General features: G+C 41.2%; 1 protein-coding gene across 3 annotated transcripts in view; it reads right to left on the reverse strand.

The window, feature by feature from the left end:
* reln (reelin) overlaps positions 1–11,812 on the reverse strand; it is a 126,023-nt gene extending 114,211 nt beyond the window's left edge. For 2 of the 3 annotated variants that reach the window (XM_059564485.1, XM_059564484.1), the window contains exon 1: positions 11,450–11,812. In XM_059564485.1, coding sequence (XP_059420468.1) covers positions 11,450–11,681 — 232 coding nt within the window. In that variant the 5' untranslated portion in view covers positions 11,682–11,812. The remainder of the gene's footprint in view (positions 1–11,449) is intronic. The other variant, XM_059564486.1, reaches the window with a different exon arrangement.
* Between the last annotated feature and the right edge of the window lie 468 nt (positions 11,813–12,280).

Here is a 12,280-nt window from a genome sequence, read left to right on the forward strand (position 1 = left end):
TTTTTTTATTATTATATGTGTTTTTCAGCAACATGACAAAAGAGCAGACGTGTTTGTGTTGAATCTTCTTTTATGCTGGAGTTTCGTGGAGCTTGTGCTTCAGTTGAAGATGTTTACATGGCTGCTGTCCACATCTCAATTCCAGTATTTGAGTACGGTAAAAGCTCTTCACTACTTCATGAATAGACTGGTAGTTGTTGAGACAAGCATTTTTTTCTGACAAGAAATGTGTTTCAAAACCACAAGCCAACAGCAGATCTTCTCCGAAAGCCTGCTGTGGGTTTAACCAACTGTTTGTCAAAATCCCAGGCAGACAGATCATGAAATAGTCAAAGAAAATCATCATTATTAATAATTTTAGTTCTAGTTTGATTATTATTTTACAAAAACGAATTAGACTCTTACTATTTCTTTCTTTATGAGGACTCAAGGGAGAAGCGTGAGCACTATGTGTGTGTAAGAGTGTGTGTAGTTTGTCTAGACGTGGATACACTCTGGATTAAAAACATATCCCTCGTTCCTGCCTCTCTCCCCTTGTACCAGCTTCAATAATTCATCCTCTTACTGCCAGTGTAATATCTAGTCCTCTCGCTCTCCATTTATCCTTTTTTGTTTTTGTTTTTAACTACATCGTTCCTTACCTCGCTTTCTAAATAAGTGCAACTCAGTATGTATGGATCAGGATAATTGCTTTACATCCAGTTCATTCAGATTTATTAAGTCGTGATATCAATGAGAGAAATACATTGTGGACACATTGTCAGCCCAAGACAATTTCGGTCTTTTCTTCATACAAAGCTATCATTCAGTTTCAGAAGACGGTGAATATAGCACACATAGTCATACTGGCTGCATTTAAGGTGCTTTAATAGTATTTTTTATCCTTTTTGGAGTTTAAAAGTGCCTTTTATTTATGCAGATACAGTGAGTAAATAAAGAGGGAATTAATATTGGCAGAATTGTTATTTTTGAATGAGCTATTCATTTTAACGTTACGAAAATGCACATGCATGTTGACAAATTCAGAGCCCAAATAGCGTTCGCTCTCCTCACACGAGGCACCTCGGGCTCAAAGCATCGCTCCCTCAAGAGCACAGAGCTTTTCATGCAGGAGAAGCGTTCGGAAGCGGGTGGGAGTGCAATGCGAGCGATTGGGCCAAGAGGTTATTATGAGCAACAAACAGCACAGTGGAGGAAGGCGAAAACAGGGATGGAGGGACGTCTGGAGAGGCCAGTGGAAAAAGAGTGATCGATGAAAATAAAAGACGTAAATAATTCAGAAATCCATCTGAAAGGGAGCAGAAGCGGGGGAAGGGAGGAGAAAAGAGGAGAACCTGGTAAGAGTAACTCATAAAAACAGACGTATTCACCTGCGGGGGTTTGTATGCGCACAAAGCTGTGCTTTGATGAGAACTCTTAACATTCACTCCACACCCGCACACACTCAAACTCTCCCGATGAGCAATATTTGACTGTCTTTAGCAGAAAGAGAGACGACGTGCTGCTTGGAGAAAGAGATGCAGCAGATATGTCAACACAACATAGTAAATGACCTGAAACGTGCCTGCCATCCTCAAGTCTTTGTGTGATCTCTTCCATCTAGTCTTGTCCTTCCAAGCTGTTCTCTTCCTTTATCTCTATACTGTCCTGCCCATCATGCAATATAGATGGTGCGATGTAGTACGTCTCATTACCAACACTCACCACCCCACTCCTACTCAAGTATTGATAAACCTCGGGCCTCGAAAGCATCCCTGGACTCACTGGCATTAACAGAGGGGGCTGTTTTCTGTTGTAAAAGAATACAAAACAGAAGAAAGAAGTGCAGGAGTGACGTTTCTTGAACTATTTTCTGAAAGAGGCTGTGAGCCACTGAGGTTCAGCAGGTTCAGACACGGATGGCTCTATATGTGTGGTGCTGTCATCTGAACAGCACCTGGTGGCACCCTGAACGCCAGACGCAGGAGCAGAGGAGTGAAGCGAGAGCAGTTGGCAGGACTGTGCATTACCTCACTCCTAGTTAACAGCATGGCAGTGGAACAACGCCTGCCAGTGTGTGCAATGAAAATCAAACCTTAATGTGCACGAGCATTCATTTGCAACAGTCACTCCTAGTTGAGCAAGTTTTATTTGTACAGCATGTATATATAGCTACAGAGCAGCTACTCCAGTGAGCAAGGCAGAGAAGGCTGTAGAACAGAAGTAGAAAAACTACTCCACAAGATTAGTAAGCAAAGAACCTTGGGAGGAACCAAACTAATGGGTAGGATCAGCGACACAGATTGGACGAGAGTTTGGAACCAGAGAGTGCTGGATCAAACTCACTGGGGACTGGTCATATGAGCTCCTGATCCTGTATATCACAAACATAACTGTGATTCCAGCCTGTCACACCTGTGACCCCTCCACAGATTTAGGAAAATGATGTTTCAGCCATAAAAACCACAGTGCTATACTTTCACCTATGTGTATGTCAGAAGGTAGAGGTACTCGTAATATGAAAGAAGTGTAACCCAGGGGCCATCTGAGCTGCATTTGACATCCCACTGGAAACATGGTGTGCCCTTGAGAAGCCGGAAGCGTGAAGAGGCCACCAGCAGCGACTCGGGCCATCTGTTTCCCCGGCCGGGCCAGTCTCAGAGCCATCTCCCTGCCTCTCAGGTTGAATGCTGCTGAACCAGGGACCTGCGGTTGAAGACCCCAGGCTTCTCCGTATCAATCAGTATCGGTGTGGAATGTGTGATGAGTTTACGTGTGTTAATGACAGCTGGATAGGACTTATCAAACTGTGATGATTCTCTTGCGTAACCCTCTATCGCCTCTCTGCCCTGCTGGCCGTGCCATCTGCTGTTGTGAGGGCCTGTTGCTGTCAAACACACTCGATCGCTCTAACAAACATTAACAGGTCGACTTCCTGAGTAACAGCTTCTTTAATGATGCTCCTAACCTCTTAATAGAAGCTAACCTCCCTTCACATTTGCTCCAAACATGAGTACAAACAAAACAGAAGGCAGAAGGGATTGTGCTATTTTGATGTTTGCTATTCTGTTGGGAAAGTCGAAAGCTTAAAACATACGAAACATGCAGCTTTTATAGAAAAACAGTTTTAAGTTGTGCAACATCTGATCTGGTTAATATCTCACTTGAAACAGAGCATGACAGGTGGCACTAATGAGAACTACAATAACAACATTGACTCAGACCGTTTGACACAAGATAGCTGCACTGAGCTAGAGTTGATGTTATTGGGTGAATAACCAAAATTAGGCTTGTTATCAAATGGCCTGCAATAATATGTAAGCAGCGTATTCAGGCATCAAACTTGTTTTCCGTTTATTCAACTCTTGATACACTATATAGCCAAAAGTAGATGGAAACTCCCTTAATCTGGCGTTTCCAGTCATTTTGTAATCATACACATACTGTACAAGTGTTTCAGACTTTATTTGTGGAGTTGGTTCTTTTCCATCATGTCAGTGCCCTTGTGCACAAAGCGAGCTCTATAAAGAAATGATTTACTGAGTCTGCTGGGGAAGAGCTGGCCTGCACAAAACCCAGACCAGAAACCAAACTAAAAAATGTTAGTCTGTCTTTTTTTTTGTTTGATTGGGGTTACAGCTGGACTTTCATTGTCCAGGAACATGGTCAGAGATCTCCAGCTTATAGGGACACCAATGTAATGGTCAAAAGATGCACAGTAGTACCTTAGAATAGTAACATGTACCCTTACCATGAACCTTTTAGGATTAGATAAGGAACTGCTCCAGTGAACAGGTCAGAGCCTGACATCACTGATGCTCTTGTATCTTAACCATTTAATTTCAAAAGCATGACTAAAAGCACGTCGGCTTCCCTGTGCTTCTACAGCCGCTCCTGCTCTCCTGGGAAAGCCTTCAACTGGATGTTGAACACGGATGCAGGGATTTTTCTAATGTTCAGATGCAAGAGCATCACTGAGCTTTATTCTCTAAGCTGAAAGGTAAAGTCAACAACAAAAAACTCAGCAACCAGCAACTATCATTGATTTGTGAAAATGCACAGATGTACACTGGGGAGTTAAACATGTGAGCTGAAGGTGAACTGTATTTTGTGGACTGTTTCCTGCAATCTAAAAATGTATTCATGAAATGCACTGACAGTATTCAAATAGATGATCCGGCATGTGTGCTACTGGAGTCAGTGACAGTCTTCAGTCACTGAAGCTTAATTCCTGTGAGATTTCCCGTAGGTTTACGCTCCCACAGCCCGATGCGGAGGGAAAGGGATTCTGGGACTGTGATATGCAGAAAACTTGCTGCATTAGAAATGAACTCCACAAATAAATCTGCTCTAACCCCTCTTTTTTGAAAAACCACCCAATTCATTTGCACTGCTGTGTTGCTTTCCTCTTTTCTCGTGATCGAAAATGACAAAACTAACAAGCATTTTTGAGAGGGGAAAAATGAGAGTTTTCAGGATTATTCGGTTCAGGATCTCTGCCAGCACGAGCTTGAATGTCTGCGCTCAGCAAGATGACTGTAATCACTTCCATGTGCTGAAACACTGCAACAGTTCACAGTTAAAACCTTCGGTAACACGTTCTATGAAGCCCGCACTTATAATACATTATAACTATGAGAAATGTAATCCATTGTAAAATGCAATTTGTTCATTGTGTTATAAATCATCATACTCTTAAATGCTATAACCACAAATATTTAAATATTATAATATATTAAAACTGTTCTTATGAATATTCATGAGATGATAAAACATATTATAAGTTTTTTTTTTATGCATTATGCATTCATTTTAACGCTTTAAGAATATAATGTATTATAATAACGGGCTTCATAGAGAGTGTTACCAAACCTTCAATGCAATGACGACAGATAGTCAGATGGATAGACAGATAATCTTACACCTGTTGATAAAATACTGTCTCTCGTAGAAAACAGGAAATGTCTAAATGAGGTCAGTTTCTCGACCCACACAAGCCAGAACATCTCCTTCTCCAGAGCTGCATCTATTCCTCATGGACAGATAAAACTCTCACAGCCACTAAACACCCAGAACTCTGTTCCACAAACACACTCCAAACACGCTGAGGAAACTGTTGGGCAATTCATTGTGAAACAGAGAAACTCAGCCAGGGCTTGTGTGGTGTTTTTCTTTATCTTCATGCCTGTATTTCAGTCACAAAGGACAGCTGGGAAAAGCTCTCACTTGCAGTATGTGATCTGGACACTGAAGTTTGCACTAAACTTCACAGTCAGAATTCTCAGTTATTTTAGTGAAGCACCTGAATTAACTCAACTTTGACTGGATAACTGTGGTTGTTGTTTTTTTAAAGTGGCAGTGTTTATAACCCGTGTTTTAGCTCAATGGTTGACTGACAGATGAAGGCTTTGAACATCACACAGTGTGGCTGAATTAGAAAGGATTTTGGACTGTTTATTCAGCGTCTGAAACAGATGTTGAGAGCGGGTGTAAACCAGATGTTTCAGCTGATTAGCTGGTTGAAAACACATGCATCATCACAAATTAATGGTAAATCTATTAGGAATTTTTAAATGGATCTACCCGGTGAAATATGTGGTTATAGTATAAGTGCAATGTACATTTTCAGCACACACATCTAAAAAACATGATTCCTGGGAGAGAAAAGATCTGTGTATGAAACAAAAGCACAGACAAGATAAAAGAGAATAGTAAATCACTTTCACCTGCCTTGCTCTTGGCGTGTCCCTTCTTAGGTCTGATATTTCAAACTGCAGTTTTTATGAGCTCAGCGGTGCACATTAGCACAATATCTATATTCTACTCATTCACAGAGTATGCAAACGTCAGCCACAGCTCGGTTACACCCGAGTACTTTCCTCTAGTGAAGAAATTCATTCTTTTAGTGTTTTGTAAGTAAGATCCACCAACATCAGGCGGTTCTGCCACACTGTTCCACAAAACTTCCAGTATATGGAAATAATATTTTCTGTAAGATTGATTGTTCTGTCTCTAATCAGAATGTTTCAGATACTGTGTTTCCAGCACTGAGTAACTCTTCATCAGGGTTTGTGTTATAAAGACAAAACTTGCTTATTTATTTCTACAGAAAAAAATCTGACCCTCAGGTCTAATGGAAATAAAACTATAAAGGGTACATGAACCTGAATTAATACTCACTTCAGCATACACAAGTCATCAGTGCAGGCATGAACTAAAAATGATCTCAGCACTACACATGCACATTTACATGCTTTATTTTTCCTGTTGATCAGATTCTCTAACTTCACTCTGATCAAACTCTATCAGATCGATGGAGGTGTTTACATGAGGTCGTTTCATTCTGATTAAACTATTAATCTGAATACAAATAGATTATTTGGGAACGTGTTCTGTTTACACAACTCTCACAAACCAGTTTTCATAACGAACATGATCTGAGCTAATTTTGTCTAGAAAGCAAACAAAGTGGGAGAGCTACTGTAATTACAATAACCACTCTCATTTCCGACTATTGTTGTTTCACACAGAACGTGGCCTCTGGAATCTCTTTTTTCAGCTTGAGCTCTCGGGGTAATGTTCATGAGCTTGTGACAGATCTGGAGCTGTGTGAATGGTTTGAGAGCTGAAGTGTGAGGGCATGCGAGGTACGGGACGTTATTTGACAAACACACAACCATTGTCCTTTGGTGCGATCCCTCCATTGACATGAAGCACACAATCTTAGGTTTAAAGCCATTAACTGATCCTACTGATCGAATAAATGCATCTATTGATTGTGAACAGGTACCAGCTTCCAGCGTCACAGTTCAGTCTCTCACTGTTTATTTGGCTGCTCATCTGCCAGTGAAAGGCGCTCGAACGCTTCTGTGCTGTGGTGAAGGTCTGAATGTTATCAGCTGGGATGACACGCTGCCCAAGGCTGTGATTACAGACGCTTCAGAATCAGCTGAGCTTTCAGGACCGGCGAGGAACATGACAAATTACTTCACCAAATGATAACTGCTGTGACTGATACACGTTTCTCTGCAGTAGTTCAGCCAATACAGTTACAAAAACTGTGAGTTTTATCAGCTTTAGTCTGTTGTGTGTTGGGGAAACTTAAGAAAACATACAGCATTTTTGTATTAGTTAGACTAAAAGGACAAGACCACAGGAAACAGATGATTCTTCTGCACAATCTGACTTTGCTGCAGCCTGGAATTGAACTACTGGTTTCGTCTGGTCAGAGGAGAACTGGCCCCCCAACTGAGCCTGGTTTCTCACAAGGTTTTTTTCTCCATTCTGTCACCGATGGAGTTTCGGTTCCTTGCCGCTGTCGCCTCTGGCTTGCTTAGTTGGGGACACTTCATCTACAGCGATATCGTTGACTTGATTGCAAATAAATGCACAGACACTATTTAAACTGAACAGAGATGACATCACTGAATTCAATGATGAACTGCCTTTAACTCTCATTTTTGCATTATTGACACTGTTTTCCTAATGAATGTTGTTCAGTTGCTTTGACACAATGTATTTTGTTTAAAGCGCTATATAAATAAAGGTGACTTGACTTTACTATAACAGTTTATCTCCCAAATATCAATACGATTGCAAATGTGATATTGATTTTATACAGCAGCTCAATAAACAATATTTTAATGTTTGGAATTACGTTCTAGACATATATTTATCATAATTGTCTGTTTTTGCTCTATTTCTCCCAAAAAATACTAACAAACAAACCCACAGAAGCACCACTGCACGTCTCAGAGCGACAGAGCCGCGCTTCGTTGTTAAATTAATCTGCGTTTTGAATGAATCGGGTGTGTCAATGAATTAATTGCCCATTCAAAAAGAACTCACTTCATTTCTGCATGAATGAGCCATTTAATCGCCAGTGATTACTCTTTCAATGACAATGTGGAGCTTGAGCGTAAACTGATCACAATTTTAGAGAAGCAATTCATAATCTGTAATTCAGCACAAACAAGCACAACAACGATGACCCCTGTGTTCAGCAACCCTGAAGAACATTTCACTCATTAGAGACCACTGGATCGTTTCATTTCTAAATGCAGAGACTGAAATTGCTGCTTGGAAAAGCGTACAGATGGCCTGCAGGTTGCTCTGCACACTGGCATCATCACTGCCCATTTTGTATTGAGTTTAATGACGACCTGGCACAGTATTAGCATCTCTTTGGCATGTTCGACTGCCATCATCACTATCCAGGGTGAAGCCCATGGCCAGATGCATCGGATTAATTCTGAGCCGTGTTTCACTGTCACATTCGCAGCCAAACAGGCAGCCGTCAGCGCAGGCCCTGCCCATTAAACAGCTATCACATTATGCAGAAACCCATCACAATGGGCTGCAAAACAGTTCATGAATTATTGCTTCATAGCTTTGGAAAGTATCTCCAGTGCATTCATTTGGTTCCACTGAGAGGAGTCATTTTTCGTTATCTAATGCCTCACAAATGTGCAGTCTGAACTTGTTCAATGTCAGAGAATGGGCTCTGTAAATCATTTTATTACATCTGAATTGCTCACACCTGCTATTAACATCCTCCAAAATCTTTCCTGATCCAATTTCTCAAATCACTCATGAAATCAGAGGTCGCCCCTTCATTCAGTCAGATCGCAGCTGGTCAGATCTTAATATGGTTAGTAAACAGGCCCTTAATTAGCTTCACCTTTGGGACTCTCCTGCATCAACAGACGACAAACATGTGATTCAGAGAGTTCTTCTGTTGTTCAAGGATGTGAAACCGAACAAGCCAGCGCAAGAGAGATTGCAACGAATAATCTCGATAACTGATGGTAATCAATAATGAGAATAATCAAATTTATGTGGAAAACCTCCGCTCGTCAGGTGATTTCCCAGCGCATTACTTATATTTGTTGCTTATATCCTTATCTGTAAATGTTAGAAAGTCATGAGTATTTCCATTCTGCTCAAGGACAGTAGCGTGTCTTCACAGACTTCAGTGAAAGAGGGCGGGCACACATGCCAGAACATTTTAATTCCGATTAAAATATAGGCTGCGTTAAATAAACATCAAACTTTATATTTAAGTTTTAAGTGCTACATTTAACACAAGTTACTGTATATTCATGAGAGCAGTAGCCTAACTGCACAGGTACTGTTGTTTTCCAGTATAAATGTAAAATAATTAGTTCAGTTACGTGATGCAACAAAAGCGTTTAGACTGATTCATTCAAAAACAAGTTTATTTTCATTCTCGTATGTGCCTTAAGTTCTGTCATCTTCTAATGAAGGAGACACTAATAGATTCATTTGGGTGTGAAGATGGTAAATAAGAGCCTTGTTAGGCTGCAGTCCGCGGTCCATTAGACATTTCATCTGTTTCTCAGTGAATGTGGCTGAATGCTGACAAGAGAACATGAATCACACATTAGTATATCAATTCACACATAGCATATCATGCTGAAATTCAGATCTGATTTCCCACGGGACATTAGAGCGTGTCAGACTGAGGTTATAGAAGCGCTCAGCATCAGTGCTCTGGTGTAAAGCTCATCAGGAAAGAATGAACATCATGCAAAGTGGACAGAAAGAACAATGCCAAGTTTTATATCATATTGAGAAAAGTGCTCAGAGTTGCGTCTGCAATGATTTTAGGAAAGTGAACATCCACATGAGGATCCTTAAAACTTAACAAGGGGTTTCCTACAACCTCAGTTCTTCTCAATATTTCCTCTTTTTTATTTTTTTTTACAGTTTTTAAAATTAACTTAAAATATTATTATTTTGTTAACTCGCTTATTTACTTCTATTCCAATATAAACAATTTCTGTCAGCGGGCTTGCAGAACAACACATTTGATTGTTGACAAGCACTTCTGCTGAATTATTTGAGAAATTAACTTTGACTTTGATCTTGTCTCTAAACTCAGAAGGCTCACGTGGATCATATGATTCACGACTATTGATTAAAGATGCAACTGGCCTCAAGCCATGTAACCTCACTCCTGATAAAATACACTTCTGCCTTTAGGAGAAGGCTATATTTTCATCAAAACCAAAGATAAAATATCAGTAGCATTTTTAGGACATGCTTTCACATTGCTCAATGTGATGACTTCTCATCAGAAAATCATGCCAAACAGTAGCCTTATAACGAAGACATTTCTTTGTAGACATTTGACTGATGTTAGCAGTGTAAAACATTGCTCTGTATTCATTTACAGTGTTAACTGCATTTCCATCTGTCCTGTCCAGTCTCTCAGCATGACTATCTGTGTATTTGTTTCCAGTATGTTAACACTTTATAAATTTGCAGCACTTTGGCTCGTTCTCTTTGTCTTTCAGCCCTTGCATCCCCATTAATCCGCAGAATCCTCACGACCGCCGAACACACAAAGACACAGGCGCGTGTTTGAGAATGAACATGTCCCTGTAGATCTCACGGGTCTGGATGAGGAAGATAAAGCTGAGAACACAAGACCTCACGCTTCTCTCCTCACACAAAGACAGCGGCCGCTCTTCACAAGCATCAGCAGAAAGCAGAGTTTACATCCAGCGCTTCAGATATTGTCAAAGTAAAATTAAGAAAACAGAGACCTGTGGCATCCCTCTTTAGCTTTACGTTACACTTTATCTTGCAGCTTTGTGTTCACATGAGCCGAGTGTGATTGTCTTGATAACAGGAGCTGTGTGTTGATACAGAGAGTGTCTCTCTTATTCTCGTATACTGTGGCTGCGCTGCACCTGTTGTGCTCTTGTGAGTTGTTTGTGAGAATCTAGCGCTTTGGCCTCAGGATAACCCACCCACACATGAGCGCTGGGATCAGAAGAACGGAGAAAAGTGGAATAGAGCAGTTCAACTTCACATCAATACTTGTGCTCAGTTACATAAACACAATCATCTCACTCACACACGGACTGATTTCACTGCTGGTTTTTCATCCTTACCTGCAATGAAATGTGTTTAAAAGCTTTTTTCAGACCATATATATCTTGTTTTAATTTAGCTTAACTTTACTAAAATAACTAAAACTACAACTGGAATGTAAATTAATAAAACTACATACAGTAGACGTGTATATACAACTAACCAAAACTACTAAAATTTACAAAAACACAACAAAATTATTAAAAATATAAACATAAAAGCTGATTCAAAATATTAGTATCAATTATCCTATCTAAATTGTACTAAAACAGCACTTTTATAGAGACCCTTGAAATGTGTTCACCTGAAAATATAACCTTGAAGAGCCATTTCGACCTGATCTACACTGAAAAAACATTGCTGTAGGATTTATTTTCAGACAATTTTCACTCAGAAATGCTAGTAAAGGTCAAAATAATTACAAAGAAGATCATACAAATAAATGTGAAATAGAGTTTTCTTGTAAGATGACTCCACTAACTTCCGTTTCGATTCCTGATGTTATTATGTGGATTGACTGAGATGTGAAGCAGATTATAAGCATGTCGAGCGGGACTCCTGTACTCACCCTGGTACTCCTGTCCTGGGACGTATGCTCCGGGGCTGCCCTGGATCTGGAAGGTGAGCAGCACCTCTCCTCCTCCCTCGGCCCCGGGGCCCTCCAGCTCTCCGTGGTGGGTGCACAGGAAGAAGAAGGGATTGAAGCGCGGGTAGAAGCCGGACGGAGAGCCTCCCAAATCCACGGCACCCGCTGACAGCAGCAGCAGAGCGCAGGAGAGAGCGGCCCGAACCCTGAACATCTCTGCTCCAGGAGCTCGAGGAGAGAGAGAGAGAGTGTGTGTGCACGGGGCCAGGTGTGTGTGAGTCTCACAGGTGTGTGTGTGTGTGTGTGTCCTCCCTTCACACGGGGAGTTCAGAGCCTGGTGTTCAGCCCCGCTCCAACACTTAAATAGTGCTCAGCCCTCCCTTCCTCCGCCTCTCTCTCCTCCCACCTCCCTCCCTCCCTCTCTCTTTCTCTCTCTCCCACTCCCTCGCTCTCCCTCTCTCTCGCTCTCTCTCTCTCGATCTAAAATCGCCCTGTTTGCCTCTCATCTGCTTCCTCCCTTCCTTGTTTCTGTCAATCATTCTAATATGCCTGTGTGTTGGTGATTTGTCTCTCTTTAGCACTGTGTTTTGTCCAAGAAAGCCTGCCTTTGTGTTTTTCTTCTCCACTCCCTCCATCCCCCAAAGCATATTCCCTGCTTCTCCACCCAAAGATCACACCTCCTCCTCCCTCCTCGTCTCCTCCTGTCTCTCCCCATCTCCCGTCTCTGATAGGACCCTCTCTTTGTGCTCTTTCTTTTTGTTTTGCCTTCTCTCAGCTCTGTTTCTCTGTGTGTATCTCATTCTCCTTCACATG

Source organism: Carassius carassius, chromosome 13, assembly GCF_963082965.1.
Source record: "Carassius carassius chromosome 13, fCarCar2.1, whole genome shotgun sequence".
NCBI lineage: Eukaryota > Metazoa > Chordata > Actinopteri > Cypriniformes > Cyprinidae > Carassius > Carassius carassius.